Source organism: Bubalus bubalis, chromosome 18, assembly GCF_019923935.1.
Source record: "Bubalus bubalis isolate 160015118507 breed Murrah chromosome 18, NDDB_SH_1, whole genome shotgun sequence".
Lineage (NCBI taxonomy): Eukaryota > Metazoa > Chordata > Mammalia > Artiodactyla > Bovidae > Bubalus > Bubalus bubalis.
Genome location: NC_059174.1, coordinates 34,195,166 through 34,210,148, shown reverse-complemented (window position 1 = coordinate 34,210,148; position 14,983 = coordinate 34,195,166). Strand labels below are relative to the sequence as shown.

The window sequence follows — 14,983 nt, the reverse complement described above, 5'->3', positions numbered from 1 at the left end:
TGTATAAATGTGTACATCTTTGCTGATAGCTGGAGGTGTGTATCTCCCCACCGCCCGCACCTAGGAAGGGGAGCCTTCTGGGCACAGGTGCCTGCTTGGATTTACCATCGTGGTTTCAGGAGTGAGCATTCCCATTCAACAATGGCAGATGGGGGACAAAGTACTTACCTGGGGCCCCATGGGCAGAAGTGGCTGAGTGGGGACTGGGAGCCCAGAGGCAGGCAGGGGCAAGGCTGGGGACGGTTTCTGAGAAGGTTCCAGGCTGGGATCCAGATATTTCTATATTAGTCAATTTTTTCAGGGCTCCTGGGAGCCCTCAGAACTTGGTTAGAACTCTGCTGTTGTTCAATAGCAGGTGGAGGTTTGAAAGCCGTTCCTCAGGCGTGTGACCCCCGTGACTAACCCATATGCCCCCCAGGGCAGCTCAAAGCTGCAGTCCCACTCCCAGTCTCAGTGTACTTCACCAAGGCAAAGGCAGGCATGGTTTTCTCAGAACAGGTGAAGGTGCTGAGACCTGAAGAAGATTCCAGACCTCCTGAGCTCTGTCACTTACTGGCTGTGTGACCCTGGGCAAGTCATTCGACTTCTCTGTGCTCCAGTGTGTGACATGGGCACGGTGCCCTTTTCAGAATGGAATGGGTGGAATAATGATGGTATCTGCTTAGAGTAGTGCCAGGCACATAGCTGGAGACCCCTCTCATGTGGTCTTAATATACGTGAGACCCTTTCAACATTCCCACGCTGCACTGCTCCAGGCTGGGGTGCCCAAGTGACCTGGAGGCAGGAACTCAGCTTGTGATGGACAAAGTTGGGGTCAGCTGAGGGGTCCTGATCCAGCCTTCTAGCCTAAGAGAAATTAACCAGATATGCAATGGGAAAGACTCCAGGGAAACCACAGGAGAGATCGGAGACCAAGATCCCTGACCTTTCCCACCCTCTTCCCACCACTCCACACACTCAGGCCCCAGGAGCTTCTCCCGACTCTTCTAGGCTACACCAGTGGGGGAAGGGCCTCCTGTCAGCCCTGCAACTCCCTCAAGGTCACCTCAACTGGCTCAAACTCCTCTCTCCTCTCAAAAGCATGAGGCGGTCCATTGTCCCAGCCCTGTCTGTGTCCAGGGGCTAGTGTGAGCACCTAGGGAGCTTCAGGGGTTCTCATGGGCTGCTGTCCTCCTACCCCTGCCCACTGGTCACACTGGTGGGTGGTCTGGAGCTCCGAATATCTGGGTCAGGTCATGCACCACTCCCCTATCCTGCACATGGAACCTCCAGCTCCTTATCTTAGTTCCACAAGTCAGTCGGGAGCTGCCAGGGCCAGGCAAGGACCAGGTCATTAATTACTGGGTCCCTGAGTCTTGCCCCAGAGGGCCTCCGAGTCTGATGGAACAGATAGCTAATAACAAGCTGGTGCCCTCCTCGTGTTGATAGAGATAGCACAATCTCTATGGTATAGGGGCATGGGTAGAGGTGAAGTATCAGCATGGGAGAGCCCCAAACAAACCTGGGAGCCCAGGGAAGCTTTCCTGGGAGCAGGGACTATTTGAGCTGAGCGCTGAAGCCTGAGCAGGTGATCAGCAGACAGATGAAGGAGTGAGAAGGGCATTCCAGGAAAAAGGAACAGCGTGGACCGAGGCGGAGCTGCAGACACTGGTGCATAAAGGGGAGAAGTGGGAACAAGTCTGGAGCCATGGGAAAAAGGGTCATGTCCAAATCCAGGGGGCCGAGAAGCATCCACTGAGCTGTGTAGGGGTGGGACAAGCACCAGGTCGAAGATCTCCCCACCTCCTGGGGTTGGCGGTCATGGATGCCGAGCAGCCTCCAACTTTTCAAAGTCAATGAGTAACTTGAGGGGCTGGGCAGGGTCAGGCCTGCTGCTGTGGACCCAGGGGTGTTTTCCACTCCTGAGCAAGCGTGGCTGGCCCGCCTACCTGCTCAAGTGTCCGCCCTGCCCTGTTCCACCCAGTTCGGCCTGGCCAGCACTCCTGTAGAAAGACTCCTCTCACCTGGCAGCTGGACCAAGGGAAGCCAGCCTCGGGCATCGGCGGGTGAGGGCCTGGGAGCTGGGACCTGGGACCTGGGTTGGTGGCAGGGCTGAGGCAGGGGTTGGTGGCAGGGGAGGGAGAAACATGCCTTGTCGTCCAGGGAAGACTTCCCGGGAGTGATTGGTGTGGCTGTCTGTGCTCTGCGTGCCCAGCGTTGTGCTGAGTGCTGGAAAACACTGAGGTGAGGGCAGGGGTCCTGTCCTGTGAGGGCTCCATGTCTGCAGGATAACAGTGGGAGCTAGAACAGTCTTGGAAACCCTGAACCCTGAGTCCTCTGTTTCAGGAAGAATTCTCCTGTGGTCAAATCCTCTGTGACCTTGGTCAGCTCTTGCCCTTCAGGCCTTGCCTACAGTGTGAGGTGACCACAGGAGGTGGCCCTCAGTGTCATCAGGGTCTTTTTAGCTTCAAACCTTGGTGATTCAGGGAGACTGCTGGGAAATGAGTACTTTGGGATCCACGAGCTGGGGAGGCTATGGTGGGAAGGAGACAGAAGTCTGGAGGTGAAGCTCCCTGTGGAGATCCTTGTGGGCACAAGAACCAAGAGATGCAATGCAGCTGGGCCTGGGGGTCTTGGTGGGCCTGGCCAAGGAGCCAGACACTGTGCTGCAGGCGATGGGGAGCCACAGGCCCCTCAAAGCAGAGGAAGAGGAGGCCAGTCGGTTGTGAAGCCAGGCTATGTGTGTGCAGTAGGCTCAGGCCGGGGAGGGAGGGGGGTGGGCAGCGTCCAAGTGGTGGGGGAGGGGCTGCTCTGAGAACTGCTGGGGCAGCACAAGACAGGGCACAGGCGGCCTGACTGCCTGCCCCCTAGTCCAGCTGAAGGAGGAGGGGCCATTGTACCCCATGGGACCTGGGGAAGCTGTGGCCCGGGACTCAGTGGGAATGGGTGAGGAACACTTTCTAGAGGGAGGGTTATGGGAGGGACCCTCTGCGCACCAACCTGGGCTGGATCCTTACAGGCCCATCCTGACCATGGTCGCTGCCTGGCTCTGGCTACTTTGCTTCTTAGTCCCCCAGGTGAGTCAGGCCCTCTCCTTGCCCTCAGATCCTGGCCTTGGGGGTTGCACCTTCACCCCCTACTCCATCTGGACCAGTTGCACTGACTATGGATGGTAGTGTCTGGGGGATGTGGCTCTAGGCCTGTCATGGGGTTAGGAGGTCAAAGGCCAGGGGGCGGAGGGATAAAGTATGACCAGGCCCAGGGAAGGGGTAGAAATTCCCCTTCTCTGTTGGGTCGTAGCACCCATGGGAGGAAGGTACAGTTTGGTGACGTGTTGAAAATCCCTCCACAGGCTCTCCCTAGAGCCCAGCCTGCAGAGCTGTATGTCGAAGTCCCGGAAAACTATGGTGGAAATTTCCCTTTGTACTTGACGAAGGTGAGTCTGAGAGCTGACTGGGTAGGCTGCCCTCCCCCAGGTCCTGCTTCCTCGACCTCCAGCCTCCCTTTCTCTTCACTGCTCTGGCTTTCTAGAGAATATGTGGTATAGTGTGAATGGCTAGTACGATTTTCATCTCAGAAGAAAGTAGAGCTTTAAATGAAGGAGGGGGACTTCTCTGGCGGTCCAGTAGCTAGGGCCACTGCTTTCACTGCCGGGGCCCAGGTTCAATCCCTGATCAAGGAGCTAAAAATCCCAGAGGCTGCACGGCACGGCCCCCAAATTTTAAAACATAATAATTAATTAGTTAATTAAAGGATGAAGTGATGGAGGAGGGGTTTCAAGCTTCAGGAAGTAAGGCAGAGAGTACAAGGGAGCACCCAACACAGGCGGAAGAGCTTTGGCTTTGAATGTCCATCCTATTCCTTACTTGGCTTTGTGACCTCAGGCAAGCACAAGCCCTCTCTGAGCCTCAGTTTCCCCATATTAAAAAACGGGGCTATTGGGTGGAAGGGGCATCCCCCAGATTCGCCCCCAGCTCCCTTCACCTCTGTTCTTCCCCCACCAGCTGCCGTTGCCCCGTGAGGAGACTGAGGGTCAGATTGTGGTGTCAGGAGATGCAGGAGTGGCAGGGGAGGGCCTCTTTGCTGTGGACCCAGAATCTGGCTTCCTGCTGGTGACCAGGGCCCTGGACCGGGAGGAACAGGCAGAATACCAGCTACAGGTACGGCTGGGCTGGGGGAGGGGGAAGTCGCCTGGGGAGGGTGGGGCTCTGACCACTCCTTCTTGTCAGGTCACCCTGGAGACCGAGGACAGACGTGTCCTGTGGGGCCCGCAGCCTGTGCGTGTGCGCGTGAAGGATGAGAATGACCAGGTGCCCCACTTCTCTCAGGCCACCTACAAAGTTCAGCTGAGCCGGGGTACTAGGCTGGGTGAGTGCCCAAAGCAGTGAACTCACAGCAAGGTCAGGTGGGCACCGATGGGAGAACAGAGAGGAAACAGATGGCCAGAGAGATGGCATAGGGACAGGGCAACGGGGTCCAAACCGCTCCCCTCCCATTTCTGTCTCATCTGCAGCCCCCACCCAACTGAAGGTCCACAGGTGAGTTCCATCTACTCTAGGCCTCAGTTTACTCATCTGTGCAGTGGGGTGAAGAGTCATCGCACACCTTCAGAGTCCTGATATGGTGATGAGTATGGAAGGAAGAACCAGGGAGAGATAGGTGAAGCGTGGGAGGCTCTCCCTAAGCCTTCAGCCCTAATGGTAAACTCTCTCCATACTCCCAGGTGTCCCCTTCTTCTTTCTGGAGGCTTCCGATGGGGATGAGCCAGGCACAACCAACTCGGATCTTCGGTTCCACATCCTGAACCAGGCCCCAGCCCAGCCTGCTTCAGATATGTTCCAGCTGGAGCCTCGGCTGGGCGCTCTGGCTCTGAGCCCTGAGGGTGAGCCTGAGCTCCATGTGAAAAGGGAGGGACAGGGAAAGCTGGGTTTCATCTGAGCTGTAGGATGGGTTTGCAGCTCAAGAGATAAAAGAGTATTGCAGCTGGAGAGGATAGCAAGGCAAAATCATGTGTGGAGCCAGGACCATGCACGGAGAGTTAAGAAATGGTGTGCCTGGAAGCAGGGTTTCCCTGGTGGTTCAGTGGTAAATAATCCACCTGCAATGCAGGAGGACCAGGTTTGATCCCTGGGTTGGGAAGATCCCCTGGAGGAGGGAATTGCAACTCACTCCAATACTCTTGCCTGGAGAATCCCACAGACAGAGGAGTCTGGTGGACTACAGTCCATGGGGTTGCAAAGAGTTGGACACAACTGAGAAACTAAGCATGCACATGACTGGAAGTGCCTCAACCCTACATTTACAAACCTGGGCCTAAGAGGCAAGGGTAGGAGAGACCTGAGGGGTTGTGGGCCAGAACACTGCTGAGAGACCTTGGGAGGGATGGCAAGAGAGACCCGAACCTGGGAGTTCAGACCAAAGAAACAAATTGGGAAGAGAAAAAGAAGTCAATCATACAACTCTCTCATTCACCCATCTACCACCCAACCACATATATAGTCCATCTACCCAACCATCCATCCACAGGTCCAAATCCCCATCTATCTACCCTCCCAAGCCTCCATCCATCCATCTAGTCAACTGTCCATTTATCCAACCAGTCATTCATTCATCTATATATCCACCCATGTACCCCCTCATCCTGGCCATCCACGAATCCAGTACATCAACCATTCATTGTGTGGACAGATGTGCCAGTGATTCTGTAAACTGTCAAGTCCAGGTTGGGTGCTCACAATGGTGCTACAGGCTCCCTTGGCCAAGAGAGTATTCTGAACACCTGCCATGTACCTGGCTTTGTTTGGTTCCTTGCTGAGAAGGATGCCCTGGCCCCCTGACCAGCTGACTGCCTTCCCCTTCTAGGGAGCACCAGCCTAGAAAAGGCTCTGGAGGGGTACTACCAGCTGTTGGTACAGGTCAAGGACATGGGTGACCAGGCCTCAGGCCACCAGGCCACAGCCACCATAGATGTCTCTATAGTGGAGAACACCTGGGTGCCCCTAGATCCTGTCCACCTGGCAGAGAATCTGCGAGTCCCATACCCACACCACATTGCCCAGGTGAGTAAATAGCTGTTACAGCTGAAATAACTCCATGGATGGTGCAACTGGGCCTGAGTCCTGTGGAGATTTGGGGTTTGAATCTGGGGCCCAACTTGACCTTGACTCCTGCTCCACCTCTAACTCTGCTCCCCTCTCCTCTGTCCCCATCAGCTTCCATGATGCAATGAGTGTTTAAAGGACCAGGCCCTGAGCTCTGTGCTCTGACCTCACCCCAGGCTTCCTCACAGAACAGCTGCTACCTCCTTGCTGCCATGGGGATTGTCACCTAGGCCAGGAATGTCTCAGGCCTCCTCGAGGAATGCCCTGGGGTCAGGCTCAGTCCCAGAGGGCAGAGAATAAAACAATCTGGTCATTCAGACACTTTGGGCAGGATCCAGGCTTGAACCAGGGCAAGGCCACCACAGAGTTGCCACAACAACCGCCCTGAACAACAGGACCCTACCTGGACTCCCAAGAGGACAGTCGCTTGCCTGGAGTCACATGGCAGTTGGGGCGCAGGCTCCCTAAACCGTGAACAGTTGGAACATAAGGGATAACATGGGCTATTCCTGCCCCTCATCCTGGGGACCCTCATTCTGTGCCCCCCTCCCAGGTCCACTGGAATGGGGGAGATGTACATTATCACCTGGAGAGCCAGCCCCAGGGACCCTTTGATGTGGATACAGAGGGGAAACTCTATGTGACCCAGGAGCTGGACCGAGAAGCCCAGGCTGAGGTGAGATGAAGGGGGAGCCAGGACAGGCTGAGGGGTGTTTGGTCCCTGGTCAGGGGGCTTCTGGGGGTGTCACATCCTCCACAGGCACTGAGGCAGAAGAACTGGAGCGGTCCACCAGAAGAGAAGACCCTGGTCTTCACCTGAAGCCCTCCCCCTGCCCACTGCAGTACCTGCTCCAGGTGCGGGCTCAGAACACCCACAGCGAGGACTACGCAGAAGCACTGGAGCTGCAGGTGGTGGTGACGGATGAGAATGACAATGCACCCATCTGCCCCCCACGAGGCCCCTCGGTCAGCATCCCGGAGCTCAGCCCCCCAGGTGGGCTATGGGCCCTGTTAGGGGGTTGGGTAGTGGTAAAGTCCCTGTGAACTATGCCACGTGACTCTCCTGTGCTATGGCGCCAGCCAGCCCCAGGCCCCTATGTCAACGTCGGACCCAACCCACACACATACACAAAGAAGAGTAGGGGGTAAGGCCTCCAGGCTTGGCTGTGGTCCCACCCAGGTGGGTGTCATCTTCGCAGGCACCAAGGTGGCTAAGATTTCGGCAGAGGACTCAGATGCCCCCAGTTCCCCCAATTCCCATGTTGTGTATCAGCTACTGAGCCCTGAGCCTGAGGACCCGGCAGAACTGAGAGCCTTCGAGCTGGACTCCACCTCGGGCAGTGTGACCCTGGGGGCTGCCCAGCTCCAAGCTGGCCAGAACATCCTGCTTCAGGTGCTGGCCATGGACCTAGGAGGAACAGATGGTGGTAAGTGCCCCAGTGGTGACCGGGGTTCCCTGACCCCTCGGCTCCCACCCTGGCCTCCCCAGCATGCCCTCCTCTGTCTCAGGCCTCAGCAGCACCTGTGAAATACCAGTCACCATCACGGACATCAATGACCATGCCCCTGAGTTCACCACTTCCCAGGTAAGCAGGCACAGGGAAGGACCCCTTCAGAAGGCAATAATGGTGGGCTCATGGTCCCTTGCCATCTCTCCAGATTGAGCCCGTGAGTCTCCCTGAGGATGCAGAGCCTGGGACTCTGGTGACCACACTCATGGCCACTGATGCTGACCTCGAGCCTGCCTTCCGCCTCATGGACTTTGCCATCGAGGCAGGGGATGAAGAGGGGACCTTCAGCCTGGACTGGGAGCCAGACTCCACTCATGTCCAGCTGCGACTCCTCAAGGTAAGGGGCTACGGCTGGAGAAGGGGTGCATATACACGCACACATTCATGCATGAGGGCGCCATGCCTTGGCCCACACAGTGACCCAGGTCCCTCTGGTTCCAGAACCTCAGCTATGAGGCAGCTCCGAGCCACAAGTTGGTGGTGGTGGTGCGGAACGTGGAAGAGCTGGTGGGGCCAGGCCCAGGCCCAGGAGCCACAGCCACTGTGACCGTGCTGGTGGAAAGGGCGGTGCTGCCTCCTCAGCTGGACCGAGAGAGCTATGAGGCCAGCGTGCCCGTCAGCACCCCTGCCGGCTCCCTCCTGCTGACTGTCCAGCCCTCAGACCCCCTGAGCAGTCCCCTCAGGTGAGCAGGAGCCCAGCCCCTTACGCGGACTGGACCTCCTCTGTTCCTTGGGGATGACCCCCGGACCTCAGAGGGAACTCACATTATTTACAACCTGGAAATTTCCTCAAACCATTGGCTAATATGCAGGTTGTGACTCTTGGGGGCACCAGGGTAGCAGGGAGAAGGGGTGCTGGGACCCCTTGAGAGCTCAGATGATGCCTCCTCATTCCATCCTGTATACCCGGCCCTCTTCCTGCCACCCACCCAGACTGCAGCACTGGGTGCTGTTCCCAGGCCTCTGGCTCCATCTTGGCCCTTTGTGGGCTGTCCTGGGAATAGTGGAATTAAGTCTAGAGCCCCACAGGCTCTAGTGTGGTCCCTTTCTCAGCCTCGGTGTCTGTGGTTTAAGGCCTGCCCCGCCCCAAGTCCCTTAAGCTGGAGACAGATCATAGATGCTGCTGCTGCCTTCAAGTCACAGAGGGAATGTTGGACTCGAGCATGTCACATGGCCCTGGAGGTCTCTGGGCAAGACCCCATATGCGGTCACTGCCTCCCTGCCCATTTTCTTTGGGCCTCAGGTTCTCCCTGGTCAATGACTCCGAGGGCTGGCTCTGCATCAAGGAGATGTCCGGGGAGGTGCACACAGCCCGGCCCCTGCAGGGCGCCCAGCCTGGGGACATGTACACAGTGCTCATAGAGGCCCAGGATGCAGGTATGGCCAGCCTATGGTGGGGACCCCTGGGAGGGTGAGAGAGCCTCAGACAGACAGATGGGCAGGACCAAGCCTCCTCCCCAGGGCCCTTGCTGGCATCCACTCTGCCCCAGGCAGGAGGGAGGGACAAGGGGCTGGGTACAGTGTCCTTCTCTGAGAATGCCTGGCTTCTGCCCCACCACCATCCTCTTCGCCAGACACTTGTAATCCCCCAACCGCAGCCCTGGGGCGGTTGCGGGGGAGCCTCTTAAGGTGTCAGCTTTAGACACAAACTGGGAGCAGAGGGTTTGGGGCTGGGCGGGAGGTGAGAGGGCAGATAAGGGCCAGGGGCTCTCCCTGGGAGGCGTGCCAGGAGGTGAGCTTGGATGAGGTCAGGTGGGGAGGACTCCAAACACAATGTTGACGGGATGAAGAGCTGGCCCAGGAGCGGGATGTCAGGTTTCGGCTCTGAGCTGGGCTGTCCTGTGATGCAAGACATGTATAGTCAGGGCATTTCTGCTTTGTTGGGCCCTGGCTCCGGGGGCCGGGGGTGGGGGTTGGGGGTGAGGCAAGCTTTCCATCCAAAGAGGCACAGAAAGGCCTAGCAGGTGTTTGGATGGTGAAGGGGGTGAAGGGCATTGTGAAGAAGAGACTAGCGTGGAGATGCTGGGATAGAGAGGTGGAGGTGGAGGGGAAGGATGGGCACGAAAGGGGCTCAGCCGGGTGAGAAGATGGACTGTGGGGAAGGGGACCAGCCCAGGGACCCTGAATTCACCCCACTCCCCACAAGGGGCCGAGCCACACCAATACTGCCTCCTCTGCAGATGAACCAACGCTGAGCACCTCTGCGACCCTTGTGATCCACTTCCTGAAGGCCCTTCCTGCCCCAACTCCGACGCTGGCTCCCGTGCCCTCCCGACACCTATGCACACCCCGCCAGGACCATGGGGTGGTTGTCAGTGGACCCAGGGAGGACCCTGACCGGGCTGGTGGACATGGTCCCTTCAGCTTTGCCCTTGGTCCCAACCCCACCGTGCAGCGGGATTGGCGACTCCGGGCTCTCAATGGTGTGTGCCGCGGAAAGCGGGGAGGCTGCGGCCAAGGCAGGGGCGGGGCTTTCGGAAGCGGGACACCCTCTCACCATGAGGGTGGGGCCGGGCCTGGGGGGAGCAGCCTGGTGACTCTGATCGCTGCTTATGGTCCCAACAGGGTCCCATGCCTACCTCACCTTGGGCCTGCATTGGGTGGAGCCTCGTGAACACTTAGTCCCCATAGCTGTCAGCCACAATGACCAGATATGGCAGATCCAGGTCCGAGGTGAGGCCGGGCTGGGGTGCGGCCAAGGTCAGGGGCAAGCAGTTTCTGAGGGAGCCACTGGGATGTAGCGGGAGGGACTGGGCAACATGTCTGCAGGCTCATGTGGACAGCGTATACCTGTGCACACCTGCACATGTGTGTCTGGGCACGCAGCCACATGCACAAAGGGGCTTGCATCCCACCCCCACACCCATGACACATACACAGGCACAGAAGCACACGTAATAGCCAGCTGGGCTTGGGCTAAAGGCGCTGAGAAGCTGGGAGCCCTCCCCCACCTCCCTGACCTTCCTCTGCCTGTCCTCAGTGATCGTGTGTCGTTGCAACGTGGAGGGGCAGTGCATGCGCAAGGTGGGCCGCATGAAGGGCATGCCCACGAAGCTGTCGGCGGTGGGCATTCTCGTGGGCACCCTGATAGCAATAGGTAACGGAGGCTGGGCTCCTGCGTGGGGGAGGGCAATGGTGGTCAGAGCCACTGCCTTCAGATAAACAGTGCCCCTGTTCCCATGGTGCCCCCCAGGGCTGAGAAGAACCCCCCCCAACTCTCGGAATCATTATGCTCTTGCCTCCTCTTTACCATAGTTCAGGTCATTCTCACTGATAACAGCACTTACTGTTACATTGTTACACCTTAACTGTGTATCAGCCAAGCACAGGTTTATTGAGTTGAATCCTCCCACAACCTTGTGACCTGGCATTTCCCCACTTTTCCAGGTGAGGTCACTGATGCTCAGAGAGGTTAAGTAACTTGTCGGAGTTTACACAGCCAACGTGTGGCAGAGCTCGCTCTTTCCAGCCGAATTCCTTCAGTTCAAGCCTCCCTTTCCAGCCCCTTTGTTTCCTTAGCCCCATAAATTTTTTTTTCCTGGCTGGTTTTCTTTACTGGTGCTAGGACATTGCTACAATGTGCCTTCCTCTCAGAGGTCCATGGGGACAACTCACTGGCTCCCAGATGACCCCTTCTCTGTTCCCCAGAGAAGGGGACCTTGGAGGCTGGGGCATTCTGGGGCAGCCTCAAGGGGATGGGTACCTGGTGAGGGCCGGATGAGCCAATCATGCTCCTTCAGGCACCAGAACCACAGAGTCATTCCCAGTTCAGCCTCAGAGATGCTATCTAGGAAACTGCTTCCTCATTAAATCAATTCCAATAGCAAGGAGTCCCCAGGGATAGACAGGTCCTACTGCCCTTTCTGAGGGGTGATCTATCCCTCTCTGGCTCCTCAGGCATCTTCCTCATCCTCATCTTCACCCACTTGACCCTGGCGAGGAAGAAGGACCTGGATCAGCCAGTAGACAGTGTGCCTCTGAAGGTGGCAGTTTAAATGGTCCAGGCAGCCCCTGCTGGGAACTTGGCATCTGGCTGCATCTGAATCCACTGGGAGACGGCCCAGCACTCCAGATCCACGAGGCCGAGACAAGGCAAGAAGCCCCTTCACTTGCCCTAGGAGGGAGGCAACATCCCCGGACATGTCTATGGGGCCTGCACACTGACTCAAGCGCCCGTGGAACCACTTCAGACGGCTCATGTCTGTCCAATAATAAAGCCTCAGAGAACTGGCCATGGGTCCTCAGGGACCATGCGCCCATGTCCAAGCGTCCATTTGCGTGTGCATCATCCAAGTCCACCTGCCCCTTCATCCCTTCCCCATCTCCTGCTGCACAGAAAGGGTCTCGGGGCTCAGGAACGAGCCTGGGGTCCCGTGTGGGGAAAGACGTGAGATCTTGAGACTGGAGACAAATGGGTCATTTCTCTGGGCATTCGGAGACCACTGGCTGCAGACTCTGGATGGGTTAACTGTCCAGGCAATGGTTGAGGAGGGTGTCCTTGAGAGTGACATGGACTCACAGGTGCTCTTGGAAGGCAACTTGTGAGTGCATGTCCTGTACTCATGTGTGAGTTACACTCGTGTCCCTATGTGTGAATCACCTGCATGCAGGGGTGGGCAGAGGTCCCAAAGTCTCAGGAGGGGTCTGGGTAGGAATGGTGAGGGCCCCATGCTGCTGGAAGGGAGAAGTGAGGCTGGGGATGGGTCTCTCTGCCCCTGGCCTCAAGGCACCTTTGAGTTTTACACTCAGGCTGATGAGGAGTCTGCAAAAAGTCAGAGAATTACTCAGATGGACACCGCTGGGGTGGAATAGGAACCCTCGTGGCTCACCTTGCCCCTGCCCCAGGTGAGAACCCTTTCCCCCTGGCCTGAGATTAAGCCACGGCCTGGTGCTAAGCCCTGACCCCATCTCCAGACTGACCTCTCGTCCCTGACCCTTTGACTGACCCCAGACACATAATGATCCCCCATGCCTTCATCCCAACGGTCTCTGGGATGGGACTTGTTGTCCCAGGCACCCTGAGCTGATGATGGTAAATCACAGGGAAAGGAGAAAAACAATCTCAGTGGGGCCCAGGCCCTATTTTTAGGAGATAATCTCCTAACTCCTGGCAGATTCTGTGGGATGGAGGCCAAGTACAGCCAAGAGATATGGGGCAGGCATCCTGGAGGGCTTGGGGGAGCCTGGGAAACTCAGCCAGGATCCCCAGCCCAAGGATAGACTCTGAAGCTGATCCTAGCCACTCTGGGCCCACGTCATCCCTCCCTCCCCCACCTCATGGGAGGCTCTGCTGACTAATTCGGTCCAAGCAGAGCTTCCTGCCCATCTCCTAGGATCCTCTGCTTGGCCTGCACCTACTCAGAAGCCTTCAAGATTCAAAGCTCTTCGAAAGCAGATCTCATTGAATCTTTCCATCAATGTGAGAGGGTGGGTTTATTGGCCCCATTTTTCCAGTGAAGGTCAGGATAATTAAGGGCTGCAACTGGGAGTCTTAGAAGCAGGGCGGTCAAGGTTTGTGTTACCTCTCCAGCAGTGTCCACAGCCCTCAGCAGGTCTCTGCACCCACGAGATTCCCCCAGAAGAGCTTTAGGGATCAGCCAGGCCAGCAACTTCTTATCAGGTTGGAAAAGTAAATCCCAAAGAGGTGGAGCAGCCTTCCCAAGTTCATCCATTCAAGGGGACGCAGCAGCTGAGCTGGGCCCCGGGAATTAGCTGCTTTCTGGGTCCTTGTTCTGGATAGGTAGATAGGTTGATAGGTGGGTGAGTGGATGAATGGATGGGTGGGTGGGTGGGCCGAAGATGAATGGGTAGACAGGCAGATAGATAGATGGGTGTGTGGATAAGTGGACGACTATATGGGTTGGTAAGCAGGTAGGTGGAACCCCCACAAAGGAATGGGTGGATGACAGGACACCAGGGCTCAAGAGGGCATCTGCCCCAATACGAGGTCTCAAGCCTCTAGACCTCAGAGCACTTTCTGACTGTGGGGCTGACAACAGGGTCCACAACCCCCAACAACACGGGCTCCATTTTCCTGAGCATCTGTAGACATAAGCCTCTCCTGCCATTCTCAGCTCCTTCTATAGAGGAAAGTGAGGGGCGTGGAGGGGCGTGGCTTCCCCTGGCTCTCTGAGGGAGAGAAACAAGAAACTGGAGCTCTTTTGTGGGCTTGGTGGTAGGTCAGTGAGCTCACTCTGCAGGCGAGGCTTGGACCCTGCAAGGGCAAGGTTGGCAGGGGGGGATGGGGGGAGGGGTGGGGGGAGGGGTGGGGGTGGGGGGTAACTGGTGGCTCAGTGTGGGCAGGACACGTAATTCGTGCTCTGCCTCCTCCCTGCTGCGTGTTCCCAGGGGAATCTCTTTACTTTTCTGAGCCTCAGTGTTCTTGTCGATAAAATGGGTCTCACTCAAATAGAGTTGTTGGGAGGACTACACGAGGTAATCCCTGAAAAAAAAATGTGTGTAGAACAATGGCGGGCAATAGCAGGAGCGCTATCAGCATGGTTTTCCCTGGTCCGTGGACTGTGGGTTGGGGCGGGGCTCACCTCAGACGCCTATAGTCACAGATTCTGACACCCTCCCCAAGGCCCCTGTGAGGCCCAGGCTTTTGGGAGGGAGTGTGGAGAAGGACCCCAACTCCTGCTCCCATGAGGCCCTGCTGGGTGACCCTGGGCGAGACATCCCTTCCAGCCTTGGCTCCTCGCCAGCTCCAAGGCTCTCTCTGGGGGCCGCTGAGGGTTCTCACGGGGTTTGGGCTAGTCTAGAGAGAGTTGTGGGGTCCACCCTTGTGGGGAGCTCATGGTCTCCCTCTCCCAGGCCCCTTCCAGAGGCACAGGGCCAGATCAAAGGGACCCAGCACTGAGCATTGGGAGGCGGGCTTGGAAAGAATGTAAACATGAGGATATTTTTAAACTTTTTCCAGACCCAGAGATTAGGGCTCTTGAAGCAAGAGACCCAGAGGTCAGTCTGGCCCTTTGCTCACAAAGAAAAAAACAGTCTTGGGACTTCAGAGACAACCCCTCCTCCAACCCCACTCACACCCACCAAGACTCATCTCAAGACTAGCTTAGGCCTCAGGGCAGAAGTTCTTTCTCTGATCTCATCTCCGAACGTCCTGCTGCTGTGGGATAATGTGTTTCTAATGAGAGGGTCTCAGGAAGGTGTGAGGACCCAGAGGACTGAGGGGTGGGGAGGCCTACCTGAGAGCTAGTTCCGGGAGACTGAGCTTGGAGACCCCATGGCGGCCCAGTCACTCCTTTAGGAGTCCATGTGTGCCTGTGTGCACATGAGTGTGTCTGTGGGTGTGTGTGTGTGTTAAACACTAGTCTCCGTGGTAAAAGTGTGCCAGGAACCCACCCCAGCCCTTCTCTTCTTTCCCTTCCCTAGCATCCTTGG

General features: G+C 57.0%; 1 protein-coding gene across 2 annotated transcripts; it reads left to right on the top strand.

Moving 5' to 3' along the window:
- Window positions 1-1,589: 1,589 nt before the first annotated feature.
- CDH16 (cadherin 16) lies at window positions 1,590-11,862 on the top strand. Of its 2 annotated transcripts, none has more exons than XM_044932022.2 (19): window positions 1,590-1,650; window positions 1,964-2,045; window positions 2,999-3,056; window positions 3,332-3,415; window positions 3,984-4,139; window positions 4,209-4,347; window positions 4,703-4,861; window positions 5,842-6,038; window positions 6,634-6,756; window positions 6,924-7,074; window positions 7,280-7,507; window positions 7,590-7,666; window positions 7,740-7,928; window positions 8,033-8,274; window positions 8,835-8,968; window positions 9,772-10,014; window positions 10,157-10,264; window positions 10,572-10,688; window positions 11,489-11,862. In XM_044932022.2, the coding sequence occupies exons 3-19, from the start codon at window positions 3,012-3,014 to the stop codon at window positions 11,584-11,586; spliced, it is 2,490 nt and encodes an 829-aa protein (XP_044787957.2). In that variant the 5' UTR covers window positions 1,590-1,650; window positions 1,964-2,045; window positions 2,999-3,011; the 3' UTR covers window positions 11,587-11,862. The 2 variants fall into 2 exon arrangements, with proteins under 2 accessions (XP_044787957.2, XP_045019362.1); XM_045163427.1 differs by lacking the exon at window positions 1,590-1,650 and adding an exon at window positions 2,143-2,223 and having other exon boundaries at window positions 1,912-2,045.
- Window positions 11,863-14,983: the final 3,121 nt, after the last annotated feature.

Excerpts from the sequence above, each read along its gene's own strand:
- CDH16 (XM_044932022.2), top strand. The coding sequence starts at position 3,012 with ATGGTCGCTGCCTGGCTCTGGCTACTTTGCTTCTTAGTCCCCCAG. Across the intron at positions 3,057-3,331 it reads TTTGCTTCTTAGTCCCCCAG|GCTCTCCCTAGAGCCCAGCC; the intron begins GTGAGTCAGGCC and ends ATCCCTCCACAG. Across the intron at positions 7,929-8,032 it reads TCCAGCTGCGACTCCTCAAG|AACCTCAGCTATGAGGCAGC; the intron begins GTAAGGGGCTAC and ends CTCTGGTTCCAG.